Genomic DNA, 18,685 nt, shown 5'->3' on the forward strand with positions numbered 1-18,685 from the left:
TATATACAAAAGAAATACATAAATATTATTTTTTCTTTTTAGAATATTATTAGAGTATTGTCTATACACCTTAATGTGTCTATACACCTACGTTAATGTGGCCCACTAAATATGAAAGCAAAGAATAAAGTAACATTCTTCTCCAGAAATAAACAGCAACAAAGCCAACATGAAAAAGCTGAAACAGTAACGAAGCTGAAAATTATTTGAACATTCACTGTGCTGGTTTTTCAGTTTCATATTAGAAACAGAGTGAAGACAACACTGGACAATGTTTGATTTCTCCAAGAACTGATGACTGCTCCCTTCAAATTACCAGATCTGAAAGGAGAAATGAAGCCATTCTTGAAGATCAGCTGCCATCTAGTGAATGGTAAGAAAACTGTTTAAAACATTATTTTAATTTTTTGTCAGTTTAAACTGTATTCTTGGTGGAATACCTCTTTGACATTTTGTCACTGTTAATTTGGGGGTCTATAAGTTATTGAGGAGCATGGCTGTTAACAGGTATGTGTTCCAAACCAGGGCAATGTCACTCATTGATGTTTCCTATTAAAATACATCAATAAGGTCTTGATCCCACAGTTTGCTCAAAAAAATCCAATCCTGCACACTTTCAAAAAATCATTATGTATCAGCAGGCATTTTCCTTCTCAGGAGAAATCAGATTTTCGAGATGCTACAATAAGTCTGTTACACAAAGAAGTTTATATATGAACATAAACCACACAGCTCGCTTCAAATATGCACTTTTCCATACTTTTCTTTCCTAAATACAAGCTTTTAAAACCAAACAGAGGGTCTAACACTTACAGTTTGGAGCTCTGAAATGCAAGTCTGCCATTTTAAACAGAGTATGTTTTCTGTTTAATCAAGTCCATATTCAAGGGCACACATGTTTACGAGAACCTTTGAGGGAAAGAAATAAAACAAGAGAATGTGTTTATAAGACATTGGCTTGAAAATACGTTATCCTTCCTGGAATGCAAGCTCCCTATAACCTTTTGTCTGTACATTACCTGGACAGTCATTAGTGTGTCCCACACTAAATACCTAAAAAGTCTGCATATTCCATATAAGCATTTGCATACATGTGCAGTACAAAAATGTGCCATGAAAAGAAACATTCAGTAGATATCCAGGAGAAAATGAACAGAAAAGAAGCACTGGAAGGAAAAAATTTTCTCATGAATTGAAAGGAAATAGAACATAAGCCCTTTGGCACATAATTAGGCATAAGGAGGCTTGCTGGTTTTCACGCTGCTCAGCCCTACACCTTTCTTCTGGTTTCCTATGCAGCATTTAAAATTACCTGAACTGGCTCTGTTAACACTGCCTGCTTTTGTTCACATGGCTTACTAAAATATTTGGTGTACAGCCCTTGGTTCAGTAAAGGAACGTGATTAAGTGGGACACCATCAAAAAGATTTCTTTATTCTTCCCATCCAGAGTCATTTAAAGTACCTGCTGAGTCGTTCACCATCATGCTGTAAACCACCCTCTGCGTTTTCTGTGAGCACAGCTCTGTCTGCCCTCATGTATTTGAGATCCTAATTCTCATCGATATGTGGTCTCAAATTAAGCCTGTATGTATGCAGTACATGTGTAATTTCACTTACTATGAAGCCACTTGCAAGAATAAAATTGTGCACACGCTAAATTTTATAGATCATGGTTTTGTTTTGTATCCCACAATGCTGGCAGATCTCCTGGAAGGTTTTTATGATGGCACTGCACACTTCATGGCATCATCAAAGAAGTGGGCGGACCTGAAAGTTACACGATTAATTTTTCTTAAAAGCGGGCTGAGCATTTTTCAGAGCAACACACTACTACAGTTTTACCAATTGTTGAATAAATATCTGTCCTAATCACTTATATCAGCAGCTTCTCAAGTCAGCTCTGTGGCTCCTCACTTGTTTTTTCTTAACCAGTATCTACAATTGAATCAACCCCAGCCGCTGGTGAACAAGGTGCCACCCTGAGCCAAGGGAAGCGCTGACAGCAGACGAGGGAAAGAGGAAGCCCAACTTTTGGCAACATGTTGAGGAAGCGCCAACTCGACAAGCGGGAGGCGCTGAGGAGACGGGCTGAGGGAGAGGAAAGGAGGGAGGCGAGCGAGCCCGCCAGCACCAGCTCTGTGGAGAACAAGCCGAGTGGCAACGAGGGAGATCAACCCATTTCGTCTGTGGGAAGAGAGTACAAGGAGCCGAGAGACGGCTTGCAGCTGGTCAGCCCGTCACTAGGAGACCGCGTTCAGCTCACAGACAGCGGTTCGCCGGTTCTGGAAGGAACGCCCCCAGGGGCGGCTGAGGCGGGACCGTGAGGGGGGGCGGCGGCCGCCGCTCCGCTGAGCGCGCTCCTTCACACTGCGCGTGCTCCGCTATGGCGCATGTGCGCGGGGCGCAGGGGCCGCCGGGACGCGCGGCGGGTGCGCGGGAGCGGCTCCGGAGCGGCTCCGGAGCGGGCGGGGACCCCCGCGGGGACCACGGGGGCCTGGCGGAGCGGGAGGGCGAGGCGGGGTGAGTAAGAAGCTGGACGGGGCCGCGCAGAGCAGGGGGTCGTCGCCCTCTCCAGCGGAGGGAACTCCGCCCAAGCCCGCGATGGAGGCGGCAGCCTTAAAGCTGCTCCCGCTGGACCCGGGAGATGAAGGCACCCAGAGGTGCAGGGTCGGGCCTGCCACTCTCTCCTTGCTGGGCGCCCGGCTGGGCGCTCCGCTGCGGATCTCCCTGCCCGGCGGCTGCTGTCTGTGCACGGCGTGGCCCCGGCACGACTTGGCGGACGGGTTCGTGCAGGCTGACCTGAGCTGCGGCACCGCGGGGGTCGCTGCCCGGGACATGAGCGGCCTCACGCTGCGGGTCGGCCAGCTGGAGCTCCTGACCTCTCGCCCCTTACAAAAGGTGACTGTGAAAGTGGTCCTTAAGAGCTCTGCACTGAAAAAGTCGACTCCCAGAGCGGTGTTGCAGGAGACGATCAGAGAACTGCTAAGAAATGTTTATGTTTCGCTTCATTATGTTGTTACTGTTGCCCCAAATCTGGAAAACCCCGTGGTGTATATTGAAATACTGTCTGTAGACCCTTTGACAGATGAAGCCGGACTGATAACCCACCAAACAAGCATAAAAATTAAGGAGGTGGTCACTTTTGAATGGTACAGACACTTATCAGAAGACTCTGCAAAAGCTTCCGTTGCAGGACTAGATAATGTGGAAAAGTCTTTGAAAGAAATGATTGATCTGCCTTTCCGCTTTCCAAAGACTTTTAAGAAGCTGGGGCTTTCTGTCCCTAATGGGGTGCTACTAATAGGCCCCCCGGGTGTAGGCAAAACTCTGATGGTAAAGGCGGTAGCAAGAGAAGTGGGTGCGTATCTGCTCTGCATCAGTGGCCCAGCCCTGTATGGTTCAAGACCAGGAGAAAGCGAAGAGAATTTGCGAAGAGTCTTTGAAAAGGGCAGAGAAATGTCACATGAGGGCCCAACCATTCTCTTTTTTGACGAAATTGACTCTTTATGCCCAAAGCGAGGAAGTTCAAACAATGCTCCTGAAGATCGTATTGTTGCGCAGCTGCTAACGCTACTGGATGGTGTAGGTAGCGAGGCGAAGATGGTCATTATAGCAGCAACAAACAGGCCTGATGCCTTAGACCCTGCGCTGAGACGACCTGGCAGATTTGACAGAGAGGTAAGCAAGCCCTGGTTTTCACACAGTCTTTTTCCTTTCCTTTTTGACATGGAGCAGAGCACCATTAGTAAATTTTTTTTTAGTGTCTACTGATCATGTTTAATAGTGGGATTCTGCAGGCTTGAAGTGTGTGTCCTGTTTCTTTCTTCGGATTGCTGCAGCTTGGGTAAGGTAGGGAGCATGTTTTACTCAGGAAACACAGAGCTCCAAATACTTGAAAGTAGAAAAGAGGAGTCTTTATGCTTCTTTATCATAAAGACATGGACCTGTTCCTGAAGGTTTTGTTTTGCTTACGGATGCTTGGCGTTACAGACTTAGATTTCTCTCATTTAAATCCTGGATTGTGACACCTGCTGTGTCAAAAATTCTGTTCAGCTTTCACTAGCAGAGACTGGGTTTACTCTGGAAAACTTCTGCTGGCCTAATGGTCAAATGAAGAAAGAACACATGTGGTTAAGCAACGTACAATGCTTGTGCTTGTATTGTTTATTTTGCTGGCTAAACACACTCCTGGGTCATCCAGTTTGGTCAAGTTTTCTGATCCTCACAATTATTATTTTCCTGAATTTCTAGATTATTGAGATATGTTTTATGGCACAATTTTACCAGGTTTTTAATAATGTATGGATGTTTATGTAACTCACTTTTTTTTTCTTTTGGACGAATCTAAGTCAGCTCTTGTTAGGCGAGACAATTATTATTTGTGTTATGTTGAAATTACCTTAAAATAGGATTTAATGGGCGCTAGCTGGCAGAGTCTTATGTACAACTGTTTATACAAGCACTGTTCACTTACTTTGAAAGTAAGTCCAAGTAAAAGGTATTTTCAATATTTATCATTTGTATAGCACTGCTAATAAGTTTCTTGCAAAATGTTTTAGTTACAGTGCAAGTACATGTAAATCTTCAGTAAGCAGTATAAAGCAGAGCCAAACTTGCTTGCCTAGGTCTATAAATTCAAAGGAACATAGTAAAATATCTACTTAAAATTTTTGTTTACTGTATTTGGTTTAGGTGATTATTGGGACACCAACACTTACGCAAAGAAGATCTATCCTGCAGTTGCTTACATCTAATATGCCGATTTCTACAGACGTTGATTTGGTTAAACTGGCAGAAATGACAACTGGGTACGTCGGAGCTGACCTTACAGCACTCTGCAGAGAAGCTGCCATGCAGGCTGTGTTCCGCAGCTCTTTGGTATGGTTGCAGATTAGTCAACAAGAATGTAATTAATGATATGTGCCGCCCTTTCCTCATTAATACTTGGCTTTACTTGCAAAGCTGAACAAGTGGAAGAACTCACAAATTAAAATACTGAAAAACACCAAGTGTGTTATAATTATAAAGATGCTATTTTGCTGGTCCTTTCGGTTCTCACCTGGAAAGACTTTTCTCCTTTCTGAATGAAAAGCTTTGCAGAAAGTTGTTATTCTCATCTTTTTAGGATTGTGCAAAGCAGAGATGTTAGTCTTTTTTGTCGAACTAAACTATAATGTCCACCAAAGCTCTCTTTTGAAGCTATCAGTGATTTAGAATTCTACTTCTTAATCATAACTGCAAATTAAAGTTTAGGTTGACACTTAGGTATATAAGTGCTAGTGATAATAACTATTATCATTTGGGTTGTATGACTGGATAAACGTTATAGACACAAGGTATAAAACTGCCCATTGTGCAGGAATTTAACTTCTTAGATATTATATATGTGGAATTAGAGAATTGGTATTTCTTAATAGCTTTCTATTCTGACTTTTGCAAGAATTGTGAAGTACATGTGTGCTGTTGCTTTTCATCTGGAATGGCTGAGCAGAAGTTTAAAGCCAGATCTGCAACATTTCCTGAGTCAGAGCATCTACAGAAAATGGTAGAACCCTCTGTCACCACTCGGAGATAGAGAGAAGAGGACATCATATTTCTACAACTTCCATCTCCTCCAGATACCTTACAAATACTGAAAGTAATAAACAAAATAATTTGAGCCTGGTATCCTGGAAAGAAATAGATGAACAAATGAAGATAATGAATAAGTAGATGGCCTATCTGCCTTAAGAACTGCAAGCTCCTTTGTAAAATACATCTTACTTCTGTCATTGCATCTTTAGTTTAATAATTGTATTTTCTAGCCTGTTTGATATAAAGTACCTTACTTTCTCCAGTATGTGGTAAAAATGGATATTAGAACATTTTTATTTGTATTCAGGAGAATCTAGGAATTGGTATGTAGTAACCCTGAAACTAGAAACCATTTGATTTGGCAGATCAGTGTGTAATGGAACTATCATTTTCCTGTATAAAAACATGCCATTGAAAAGGTCATATTACATATGACCAATTATTACATAAAATATTGTTAATGTGCTTTATCTGGCTTTCTCCAGGATTCAACTGAAATGATGATTAATATCGCAGATTTCCAAGAAGCTTTTAAAAAAATTCAACCGTCCTCTTTTCGAAATGCAATTGGACTAACAGAGTGTAAACCTGTCACTTGGGAGCAAATCGGTGGTCTTGAAGATGTCAAATTAAAGTTAAAACAGGTAACGTATGAAGTACATTTAGATAAACAGGTAGTTTTTAATAACTGTGTCCTCTGAGGTATTTTGTATGCCACGTTATAGAAATGAATGTAATGAAATGAAGTGTAATGTCTTGGGAAAATTAGCATGTTCTCCAGTAGCTGAAAAACAGTTAAATAAGCCAGAAAGTTTGTTCATTCCTGAATCTGTCAGCAGCCCTTGCCTATCATCTCTCAGGGGTTACCTTTCTGTTTGAGAGGAAACTTTAACAAGGGGGGCATTATGTGAAATGAGTATTCTCTGATGTCTAATTAATGTTTGTACCACAAGAGGAAATAACATGCTCAGCAATTTTATTGATTGCCTATGACCTCTAGTTTCATTACTAAGAGTTTTATTCCTTTTTTTGTGTGTTGACAGAGTATTGAGTGGCCTATGAAATTTCCTCAGGCCTTTGCTAGGATGGGCCTGTCTCATCCAAAGGGTATTCTTCTCTATGGGCCATCGGGGTGTGCCAAAACCACACTGGTGAGGGCTGTGGCCACAAGTTGTCACTGCTCCTTTCTCTCTGTAAGTGGCGCTGACCTTTTCTCACCTTATGTTGGAGATTCAGAGAAGATTTTGTCTCAGGTATGGTTTATTTTTGCTCAATTTTTGTAAAGTAAACCTAAATTTTGTTATTGAGAATATGATAGTTAAAGCTCTCATCTGATTATTAAATAGAAATGGCTTACAGATTCACATTCGCATAAACTGATAATCTAGCCCTAAAATTTTACCTGTTCTAAACTTTGAAAGTATTTCTACCATTTTGTTTTCTGTTCGCTTAAGAGTTTAAATAAGGAGAATTTGCCTATAGTAAATGTGAGCCAGAATGGCTCTTGTTAATCTTTATGAATGTATCTTTAAAGTTAAGTAAGTAAAATACAGAGTATATGTAAACAGGTGTTTTCACCGTAGCTCATAGAATGTGCATATTGACATTTTACTTTGTTAATTAAAAAAAAAAAGGTTTTTCGCCAAGCAAGAGCAAATACTCCAGCAATTATATTCCTAGATGAGATTGATTCTATCTTGGGATCTCGGTCACGCTGCAAAACTGCGCATGGTGTCTCAGAGCGAGTTCTTTCTGTTCTTCTCAATGAGTTGGATGGTATTGGGCTGAAAGTCACAGAAAGAAGAGGAAGCAAACTACAGCCTGAGGGTCAATATCAAGAACAAAGTGATGAGGAAAGAAAGGTAATTATGTTCCCTCTTCCATATAGGAAGAATCATAAATGCTGTCCAGTTGTTTCAAAAATATCTCTCTTAACCGTGTTGCACTAATTTGTTTCTATCATCTCATACTCAGCTAGAGTTTCAGGAAAGTTTGAACAAAGATTTCATGGTAGTTGCTGCAACAAATAGACCAGATATGTTGGATGATGCCTTATTGCGTCCTGGAAGGCTGGACAAGGTGATCTACATTCCACCTCCAGATCTGAAGGTGATGTATTACAAATCCACACGTGGCTTTAAATGGAGAGATATTAATTGCCAGCATACTTTACTTTAAGAGCAAAGGAGGCATATTCCTATAATATAAAATAATTGATGGATGATTCATTGAAGATCAGTCACCAAACTCAAGGTACAATGAAGTTTAAAAGGGAATAATTATATTACATTTGTAATTCAAACACCAGTAACATTTTAATTGTTGTACGTAGTTACATTATTGCATATAGAAAACAGACAAAATCTGGAATAATTCTGTATTTACAAAATCAAGCTGTAGTGTAGGAAGTACCATAACAAGTTGTCTGTCCTTGCTTCAAATAATTATTGTGCCCTATTCTTAAGGGCAGTGTAGGTCCTTCTCTTGAGCTACCCACCCCCCTGCCCTCCACCCAAAAAAACATTGCCCCAAAGCAGGCCAAATGTGGACTTTTCGGTCTAAAATACTGTGTTTTCATGAAATAATAAGTAACTGTGAATAACAGACTTTAATATATGAGCTAATACTTACTTTTATGATTATCTCAATTAATAGCATTTTATTACTCTTCCACCAAAAACATGTAGTTTTGGTTTAGGTATTCTTCTGGACTTTGCTTAGTTCTAGTTTCAGATTTTGTACTGCTTTGGAGAGGAATTAATTATTGGTTTGTTTGCTTTTGTTTTCTTATATAATATGTACCGACTTACAGGGAAGGCTTTCCATTTTGAAAATCCGCACAGAGAAAATTCCATTAGATACTGATGTGTCATTAGACGATGTGGCAGTCCTGACAGACCTCTTCTCTGGAGCTGATATTGAAAATCTATGCAAGGAGGTAAGAAATATTCATGGTTATTCTGTGAAATAACCTGTAAATTAAACCTTCCAGTGAAAAAAGAGCACTAACTCCTAGATGTTTGCAAGCCATCTGTAGTATGGCTTCTTCCACAGTTTGTAATGAAAATATAAAGAGAATGAACAAGGGTTAGTTCTTTAAATAAATAGAGCTACGTAAGAATAAAGGCTTTCTGTGATAATTTAATAGAAGTTAAGGAACTGTGGTGCCCTTTCTAAACCAAGCAGCCATCTAGATGAATTATGTTCTAGTGTACTGCAAGCAACTGTAGCATTTTTAGCTGCAATTAGCATGTGCCGTCAAGGCTAGAGAGAAGAAACTTGAGAAGTTTGTAAGTAGTTGAGATGAGTTATATAAAAGAGAGAAGACTGGGAGGAAAATCCAAACATATAAGTGAGCAAGGATATGTGGTCTAATCCAGACAAAAAAGTGAATGAAAAAGTTACAGTAATCCTATATAATGTTTATCTGTTGTTAACTAACCATAAATTATACAATGCTGTCTTCAGATGCTTTACCTAAAATTTGATTTCACTTAAAATATTTTAGAATACTTAAAGTAACTTCTTTGGAAATGAAAACACGATAAGCACTTCAAGATTATGTCTTTTTTTTCCTTTCAGGCTGCTTTGTTGGCATTGCAAGAGAATGGACTTGAAGCAACTGCCGTAAAACACGAGCATTTTGTAAAATCATTGAGGACTGTAAAACCATCCTTAAACAGAAAAGACTTGGAATTTTATGAAAAATTCTATAATCAAGTATTAGCTTCTTGAATCAAAAGGAGTGATGTGGCATTAGGTATTTTAAAATATGTTACGAAGACTTTGCACTGGCTTACAGCTTCCCTGCTTTTTGATACTGTACTTACTGTAGTTTTCAGTGTGTATGAAATACAGTAAAATTTCATTTGTGAAAAATTGTGATTTCAATAATAGGGAATAAATAAAAATATTGTTTCCTTTAGCTAGGTTTCTACCTGATGAAATGAGTAATTGGGATACTGGGTTAAAGCACTTTGGAACAGCTTAGTGTTACTGTTGATTTTCATAGTTTTCAGTACAAACACTGGCATATTAAGGATTTTTAATTTAAAACGTGAAGTCTCCAAAGGACAGTGAATATCTTAACATTCTGGAGGCTTTTCTGTTTTTTTAATATGGGGAAGTAAATCCCATGCTATGTAAAATGTAAGGTGTTCTATATGTGTGAATCTACAGCCTTCCTTTCTTAGAAGCAGATTCCAGTATATATTGGCAGTGAAAGGGTGGTCAGTGCTTAATAGTTTGTCTGAAGTTTGAGAGTCTTGGGGTTTTTTGAATAATTTTAGATCGGCTACTGCTTACTGTACAAACATTTGGATTGAGTAAGCAGATACTAAGTCTGTAATCAAATAATACAATGATTTCTTCTTTAGAGAAGGGAGTTTGCTTTATAAGAGTTTCTACAGAATTAGTCTTCCCACCCAACCATTCTTTGTTAATATATTTTTGTGTATCATTAAAATACACTGATAGGTCAAAGGAAATTGCTTGCGAACTAAATACTCCACTTTCAAAGATAGTTTCTTATTTCAGCTATAAACACATTAAACTATTTTTTCTCCTCATAACAGGAACACTAGGGACTGCACTGCAGTGCAGTTTACAGTGAGGTGGATCACAAAAGGAAGTTCAAAGGCAGTTGGTGATTGTGGAGGGCAAAGGGCAGTAGTAGAAGCCAGTTTAACCTGGGAAGGGGTTCAGATATGACTGTCCTACAGCTCGGTGGCTTTGATCACCCCTTCCTACCGAAGGGCCATTGTGCTGCTTTATTGCTGGCAACAGGTACACTAGTGCCACTGAATTTCCCAGATACCCAAAGATAAAGTGAGAGGTAAAGTATGAAAACCTTCCAGGTAACTCCCTGGTTTGCTTTCCACTATTTGGGAGTTCCGCTTTAGAATTCCTAGACCTGGAGGTTGTTAGGACAGTGAAATGCTGCAAACTCCTTTGTTTCAAAGGTGATGCTGCTTAACTTAAGCATTCGCTCGCTAAAAGTACCAACAGAGCTAATTCTGCCCTGTCATGTCCTCTCCTTGCTACAGGGGCCCAGCAGAGCATGCAGCAAAAGCAACTTCTTCCTCACGCTTCTTTCCCGCGGGCCAGAGGGAGAAACAGATTGACAGGAGTCTGCTGGCACTGTGTACCTCCAGCATGGCCCTGGTAGGAGTTTTTCTCGGACGGGGTGGTGGGAACCTGGGCCAGGGCTAAGCTTTTCTTGAAAGAGAAGGGGATGGACTGAAATGGGGCTCTTGGTTTGGTCACTACGTGCACCTTGCCAAGCCCTACCAAGAGGCGCCCAGGGTGTTACCCGTGTGTTTACCTGGATACGCTGTTCTTCAGGCAACTGTCTGCAGAAGGGGACAAACAAGAAGACAAAGGAGACGTGGGGCAGGAAGGTTGGAGTGATGCACGAACGAGAAGAGCTGCGGAAGGAAGGCGGGACGAGTGCACCCCGCACCCCCGGCAGCTCCTCGCTCCGCTCCCCCGCGCCTGCCGCCGGGGGCCGGAGGGCGGCGCTGCTGCCCGCGGGCGGCTCCCACCGCGGGCCGCTGGGGGGCGCGTTGCGCGGCGCGTTGCGCCATCGTTGCGCCCAGGCGGTCTGGCGCGCAGCCAAAGCGCTCGGGCGTTGCTGGGCGTATATAACGGGGAGAGCACGTACCTCCCGCGCTGGTGCCCGTGGGCAGCGCTGCCGGTGCTTCTCCGCTCTGCCAGGTTCTGGAGGCGTTGTGCCTTCTCCCCCGGGTCCCACAGCCGGGGGTCCCGGTAACAGGGAGCTCTTTGTTGCAGGTCCGCAGCCGCAGTGAGGATGAACTCGAGCTTCTTCCACATACTAAAAACAAAAAAAGAAGTAAGTTTGCTAGAGGTGTTGGTTCTGTGCCTGCTGCCTGTAGCAGGTACCCGTTTAGTGATGAGCACCTGATAGAGGAGGGCAAGGGATGCGTGTAATCTGAAATTCATGCGTTACAAGCGAGCTGGTATAAACAGTAATGTAGAGGTAGTACACCTTGGCAACTAATTGTACCTTAATTCCTTGTAACTCTTTCTCCTCCTATTGACGGCTCTGTAGCCAGGGCACTAGTTCTTAAACGCTTCTCTCTGTTTTTTGTCTTTCAGCTCATTCCCCTGGTTGGAATAGTGTCCTCTGCAGCAGCTGGGGCACTTGCTTTTTGTGCCTATTCCCTATTCAGCAAATCTGATGTGATGTAAGCAAAATACTTATTGCTTGGAGTTTACCCTAAGCTTCTTTTTTCAACAGAGGTATTTGACCATAGTGTTTTGCACCAACAAAAAAAGAATCCATGTGGTTGTTCCAGACTGCTATTAACAACTAAGATATCTGCAGGTTGTAAATACTGAAAAAAAATAATTTGGAGCGTAGTCCAAATTATTTCCTAGCTTTCGATTTAATAGATTATATTTTTTCTTTGCTTTAGGTGTAGTAGGTTTTAAATGTTCTATGAAGATTTTTCGAATAATCTGATAGGTAGACAACACGCAGATATGTTGCAACCAGGCTATTGACTTGTGTATAAAGAACAGCATTTGATAATAGGAACTTACAATAAGTTAATATTTTAATAGCTTGGCTAGTAATCGGTGCTAAGTCCCATACTCTTCAAGCTTTTGGGAATTTTTGTATTTAAGTAATTGGAATAGACAATTTAGCTGCCAGAGTAAGAATCTACTTACTTTTCTGTGCGTCTTTATTCAGTTTTGATTTTTCAGCTTGCTTCCCTTAAGATAACCTGCTATACTTGAAGAATGTTGGCTTTTTTGGTGCTTCGGAAGCTGCAAATAAAGCAAGCCCTCATTGATTCCTCCTCAGAATTTAAAACAGAAATGTGCAAACCTTTAAACTTGTGTTTCAGGGAAGTACTTACATGAATAGTTGTACTGATTGACAGACTGCTCATACAAGAAAAATGTATGCAAGATCACACCCTAACATAGGACCTGTTTTGATTTCTCTTTTCTTAAAGCATTAACAAGAGTGGCAATCCAGAACCATGGGAAAATGTCGATCCTACCAAGCCTCAGAAGGTAATTTGTACAAATAATATAGTCAGTACAAATAGCATATCTTTCCAACACAATGAATAACTTTAATATTTTCCTAGTTCTTATACATTTAAATAATGAGGAAAAAACGTAAAGCTGACATACATCTACTTAAAAGTGGAACTAACTGCTTAATTCATTATTTTATGTAAAGCATCTTCTCTGTATTACTTAATGGTAGAGATTCAGCTGTTACATTCTAGGTCTGATCCTGAATATATGACATACTACTGGTTGGTGTTTCCCCTCCCCAACATGCATTTACTCAATTCCATAGATAACAGTGGAAATTTGGAGTATAGAAGTGCCGTTTACCCTTGCCTTGTTCCCGAATTACAAAATTGACTAGAGTACTGCAGCCTGAAGGAAAAAAACATTAGTTTAGCAGAACATCTAGGATAAGGAAAAATAAAATTATTTGGCATTATCGCTCATTTAATATCCAAGTGATTTTTTTCAGCAAATTGTTGAATATGTCATCAGTTGCTTTTTTTGGTTACTTCTGAAAGGAAAATGTAAAGCTACTAGAAATCCTTCTTCACCCATAAGTTGATATAAGATATGGGCAGGGGTGGGAGTGGAATAAATGCTCACTGGGATTTTGCTGATTTCTTTCATATTTTCCTTTGAATTTCTTCCAGCTACTAACAGTCCATCAGAAATGGAAACCTATAGAAGAGCTGGAAAATGTCAGAAAGCTTACGAAGTGACAAGTTTCTGTTGCCCAAAAAGGTACCCTATGAATCTAGTGGAATCACTTCTGCACAAACTTGACTACTGAAATCAGTGTGCGGAAATGCTTCTGCTACATTTTTAGGGTCTCCCTGCATTTTTTGGACTCTGTATGAGGAGTTTCATGTTGCCGTAGAAGTTGGCATACACATCCACACAGTCCAAAAGTCACTCTCAAATATTCATTTTCAGCAGGCATTTGATGTTAGATGCTGAATATTCAGATAGTGATTATAGATGGAAAAGGCGTCCACACTATTTGTAGAGTTTTATTTTTCTCAAAAAAACATTAATTTTGTAATTTTATATATTTTAAATTAAATATCTTTAAAATTTTTACAACTTCCCATGTGAATTCCATAAATGGAGATTACCTAAGAGGCTTTCTAAATTGAGATTACTGATCTTCTCCCTCTCTATACTGTATTTCAATGCTGTATACAGACCAAAAAGTCATCACAGGCAGAGGATGTCTTTGTATGGCAACATATGTGGTCATAAAGTATACTTGCATTCGTTCTCTATGTTAGATTGAATGACAATTTAAGTTAAAGCTGATGTTCTACTGCTCATACTAAAACGTGTGCCCACCTCACCGAGGAGTCCAATAGATTATTTAAGGCTACATTTGAGACTGCAACGTTAGAGCATAAGCGTAAACATAGCTAAAAGAGAATTGGAAATGAGATTTCTGTTGTATTCAAAGAGTTTGTATTTAGGAGAAGTTACTAGAGTTAGGAAACTTAAATTATCCAAAGCTAATTACGTAACGTTAATTTCTTCTTGTCCAAGGAAGTTAATGTGCAAGCTCAAATTTACTGCACAGTTAACAATATTTTTTAAGCATTTCTAGATATGTGGTATTACGGACATCTGCTTTAACAAAGAGAAAGATTAAAATTAGGAATGACTCTATGAAAAGATAGTTCCTTTTTAAGCATCCGCATGTTTTCTTATGGGTTGGCTGGGAAAAGAATGTAATGTGCGGACCCCCAGTAAATTAATGAGGCAATATGTGCATCCAATGGTAGAGCAGTCTTTTGTGGATATTTTCTGTACGTGTCCCCTTCCAAGCAGTTTCACAATATATTATACAGTTTCTTTTACAACTGATGCTCAGAATGCATATGAATTTCTGTGAAGAAGAAAGCAAAAGTGAAACAACTGCTGATGGGAAAAAGTCCCTGTGAGCAATAGTGAAGTGGTTTATGTTACCCTGTTGCAGCAAAGACAAAACTTGCGTAGAGCTGTCTCCTGGATTTTAAGGTAGCTTGGCTTCAGAAGCTTTATGTTTTGTTCAGATTTATAGATGCTAAGAAAAATAACCACACAATCCCATACTTGTGTGCAAATGCGTAAATATTTATCAAGTAAGGATGACTCAGCAGCATTTCTGTTTAAGAGCGAGAGCAACTACAAGACTTCAGAATCCATTCTTAGCGTTCATTTTATGGAATGACATTACAAGATGATTTGATAGCATATAACCACAAAAATCCACTGCTCTTAGGAATACAAGTTTTAAGTATTTTAATAAAAATATTTTAAAATATATTCTGTATTTGCATATTTTTACTGGACTATATCAAACAAAACAAGAAGTGCTGTGTTCTGAGTTGACTAATGGATTAAATGAGTTCTTGAGTAAATCACTTGTATGGTCTGTAAATACTATGCCTTAGTATCTGTCAACATTAGGGAAATAAGTGTAAGTAATTTTAAGGTAATTTTTGTACCTAACTGCTTTTTAGTGGTGTCTTCCGGTCGCACATTAGGCAGTGTAACTGCCATCAGTCACAGGTTGTTGCTGCTTTCATCCTGGGTGGAAGCATAATAGCAAAGGTAATAGAACGTTCTGCTTGGTTAGGTTATATTTTTTTTAAATATTGATTAGTGGCGAGGGTATTCACATGTGAGAAATCAAAATATTTTTTCTGCACTTCAAAAAGATTATGAATATTGTTAAAGTTCTTGGAACTATTTTGTGTGTTGTCAGACTGTCCCTAAAAATATTCTGTCTCCTGCACAGATGAGGGTTTGGTTGTTCTTTTGCTTGTAAGCACAGCACACCAAAAGCGATTATTGTACCTCCCCCAACTACTCAACACAAATCAATAAAGTAATATGCAATTTGTTTCCTTATTCTACAGACATCAGAGTTAAGACAGTAAAGATTTAATTGGCTGAATTTTACAAGCTGACTTTTATGAGAAAAATAAGACTTCCATGTCCTGTGTTTCACAAACCCATGACTTTCTATTCCATGGACAATTTAGGGGCTGTTGAAATAAATGTAAAAATGTTCTTCCATCTCTTCATTCTGTTATTTATATTTTGTTTTCTACTCTATTCTGTTGTTGGTTTTGATTTATTTTTTTTAACAATCACTGCCTTTACTCTGTCTAGTACTTTTCCATGGAACTGTATCACTTCCAACTTTTCATGTTAATTACAAAATTTACTTAAAATGCTCACTGCTTGTTAAGAGTTTCAAATACAGATTAAAACCCACTAGAAATGTTTTCAAATTGTTCTAATCATCATTAGAAATGCATCATTAGAATCTAGGGTCATGCTTTTCTAACTGCAGGTGACAGATAAATAGTCTTATTTGTCTGGAAGAACAGAAGAATAAAAGATTTCTTTCTGCAGTATACATGCAATTATTATTTAATTACTAATTTTTGATATTACGATAGTACTTCAAGGCCTTAATCATGATGATAACAAGATCTGCATTTATCCAAGAGCTCTGTTGGGTTTTTCACTTGGCTTTCTTTGCATATGACAGCCCTGGTGTCAGCATTTCTCTATCTGATGTCCCCTACCCTCTACATTTTCCTACTGCAAGATGCTATTAGTATAATACTGTACTATCTGGTCACTTCATTGGCGCGTGTGGTTTCTGTAAAATATAGGAACTTAGCAGAGTGCCCTGGTGCAATCATTAGAGGAAATTGTTCATCCTGCAGCTGTCATCTGTCTCTGCACAGAGGGCGGCTGTCCCTAGGACTAGCTCTAGAAAACAAACAGGAGTAATTCACTGGATCTGGCCAATATTTGGTGTTGGATGTTTCCCAAGAAAGCTTTCAGATTAAACAAACACGGCCGTACTGCTCAGCACAGTTCTAATTCTCTGGCTGAAGTCCTCGCTGTGCAGCACATCCCTGCTGTACGGGGAGCGCATCTGATAACGAGATTCCCTGAAAGTGTAACTGAAATAGAATTAAAAAAAAAAAAGGCATTAGCGAGGAAGTGGTCTCAGGCACCGCATTTGGACTGAGTAACTATTGGCCCTCAGGTGCTGCTGTGCGCAGAGAGCGGGGGCTGTTTGCCCACAGCAATCTCGGGGTGGAGCCGCCATGAGTGCTAATGGCACCCAAAGGGGATGTCCAAGAGCCGTTCTGCTGCAGCACCTCACCCCGACCAGAGATCGCACACCTTGACAGCGCCCTGCAGGGGAAGCTACACCAGCCCTATTCGTGCTGTACCTTGACCTGGTGACCAAAGGGTTTAAATTACCTTTTACTTTTGATAACCTCCTTATGTGTACGTTCTGGCCAGAGCTCTTAATGGTGACGTAGTGTGCTTCTGCAGGGCTCATGAGGGACGTGCGGTTCCTCATCCAACAGGGAGAGCCCAACACCTGTGAGACATTAAGCCATTATGAGTAACAAAAAGCTGCCCCACCACCATTAACACCTCCCTCCGTGCCTGTGGGGTCCCGCCCATGCCGTTTCCCTCCATGGGTGGGGGACACTTTTCTTGGGCCTCAGCTCCATTTCTCCCTGGCCGGTGCTGAGAAACCTGCCAGAGGACGCTCCCTCACAGCCCCGGAGCTGAGGGGGGTGAGTCCTCCCGGGCATCGCTGTCAGGTCACCGGCCCATCTGGTGACTGGAGCGGGGACAAGGCCACTCCTGCCAAAAACCAGGTACAAAGCAAAGCTCCAGCTCTGGGTTTTGTGACATTGTCTGGTTTCCAGGCGCGTGGTTGGAGCTGAGTGCCCCTCCTGTGGTGACGTGCTGCTCCTCACCTGGGTGCTCCTGCTCTGGCGGGGGGATTGGGCTGCATGATCTTTTGAGGTCCCTTCCAATCCCTGACATTCTGTGATTCAACAGTGTGTGAGGTAAAAGATTTGTGTAGCAAATCAGGGAGCTGTAACAAAACCAGCTCAGGCGTTAGGGGATGGCGGAGTTTAAACCTCTGTGGAGCTGTGTTAGCAAGTGAGAGTCCTGGAAATAATTTGTTTGGACTTTGAGTTATAGATCAGATACTGATTGCTGCTGCCAGTCTAGGAAATAAATTTTAACAACTCTTCATCTATTAGCAATGGGAGCATGCACAGACATTTTGGTTTGGTGTTGGTTTTCCGTTAAGACTTGTAAGGCCTGGCCCAACGCATCAGGCAGGCGCTGTGGCCATGGCCCCTGGTCCAGGTGGTGCTGAGCCGTCCCTCGCCCACGGCCGCCCTCTGCTCCTTGGGCTGCTGCTTGTCCGCGGGTGCTGGGGCACAGCAGTCGGTGGCCTGGCCTGGCTGTGTGTGTGGCTCCTGAGGAACTGTCCGAATTGTGTCACAGCCGGTGACAGCAAGGGCTGGAGTCAGCCCATGTGCGGTGCTGGGCCTCAGGTGTGTGCCGTCCTGAGTGACAATACCCTTTCTGCTTCTCCGGGCCAAGATTTCACACATGTAATGTTTCCTAAAAAGTATTCTGTATAAATAATTCAGGCTTCGTGATGCGATGTTTTTAAGATAAAGCCAGTCATCTTTGTGACGTTGTTTCTATAAGGTTTAAAAAGCGCTTGTGCACATCTGTTAAGATTCAGATAAATGTGTTTCCAATTTTGCCGGTTGTCAAGCAGTGGAAAACCAGTCTCTTCGGCGTCAAACATTTGATCTGGACTCTACTAGACTTTGGTATAACTTGTTTTCTGTCTCTCACACCCTCCTCCCTGTTTTCTATTGCGACTCCTCCCTTTGAGTTGCTGACACATTTTTTCTTCTTTCCAAATCTCTTGTGTTTCTGTCTCGCCCACCAAAACAAACACATCAGAAAAGCTTAAAAATTTCTTGCTCTGATTTGTCTCCACAGTTAATACTCTGTATTAGTATACCTGCACTGTGTTCTATACATTTACACATGTAAAATTGTTAGATCAGAATATAATTTGCCTGGTGGTTTAAACTTGGAGAGGAAGCAAAAAAAGGCTCCCTCGTTCTCCCTCTCTCCTGTTCTGCTTTGCTTTAGTTATGCTCATGGTATTGTAATACATTCACCATATGGATGATGGGGGAAAAAACAAGGAACCTTGCTAA

The 18,685-nt window shown here is 40.9% G+C and overlaps 2 protein-coding genes across 3 annotated transcripts; both read left to right on the forward strand.

Annotated features, from left to right (window-relative positions):
- Positions 1-2,424: 2,424 nt before the first annotated feature.
- On the forward strand, positions 2,425-9,883 carry AFG2B (AFG2 AAA ATPase homolog B). Of its 2 annotated transcripts, none has more exons than XM_082061006.1 (8): positions 2,425-3,680; positions 4,695-4,880; positions 6,062-6,220; positions 6,620-6,829; positions 7,346-7,438; positions 7,551-7,685; positions 8,389-8,514; positions 9,159-9,883. In XM_082061006.1, the coding sequence occupies exons 1-8, from the start codon at positions 2,604-2,606 to the stop codon at positions 9,309-9,311; spliced, it is 2,139 nt and encodes a 712-aa protein (XP_081917132.1). In that variant the 5' UTR covers positions 2,425-2,603; the 3' UTR covers positions 9,312-9,883. The 2 variants fall into 2 exon arrangements, with proteins under 2 accessions (XP_081917132.1, XP_081917131.1); XM_082061005.1 differs by having other exon boundaries at positions 7,211-7,438; positions 9,159-9,877.
- Positions 9,884-11,084: 1,201 nt separating this feature from the next.
- LOC309443671 (normal mucosa of esophagus-specific gene 1 protein) lies at positions 11,085-15,957 on the forward strand. Its single transcript, XM_082060814.1, has 5 exons — positions 11,085-11,291; positions 11,367-11,427; positions 11,694-11,782; positions 12,560-12,620; positions 13,280-15,957. Exons 2-5 carry the CDS (start codon positions 11,386-11,388, stop codon positions 13,346-13,348), a joined length of 261 nt encoding a protein of 86 aa, XP_081916940.1. The 5' UTR covers positions 11,085-11,291; positions 11,367-11,385; the 3' UTR covers positions 13,349-15,957.
- The last annotated feature ends 2,728 nt before the right edge of the window (positions 15,958-18,685 follow it).

This window comes from Streptopelia decaocto (genome assembly GCF_964273445.1).
Source record: "Streptopelia decaocto genome assembly, chromosome: 9".
NCBI lineage: Eukaryota > Metazoa > Chordata > Aves > Columbiformes > Columbidae > Streptopelia > Streptopelia decaocto.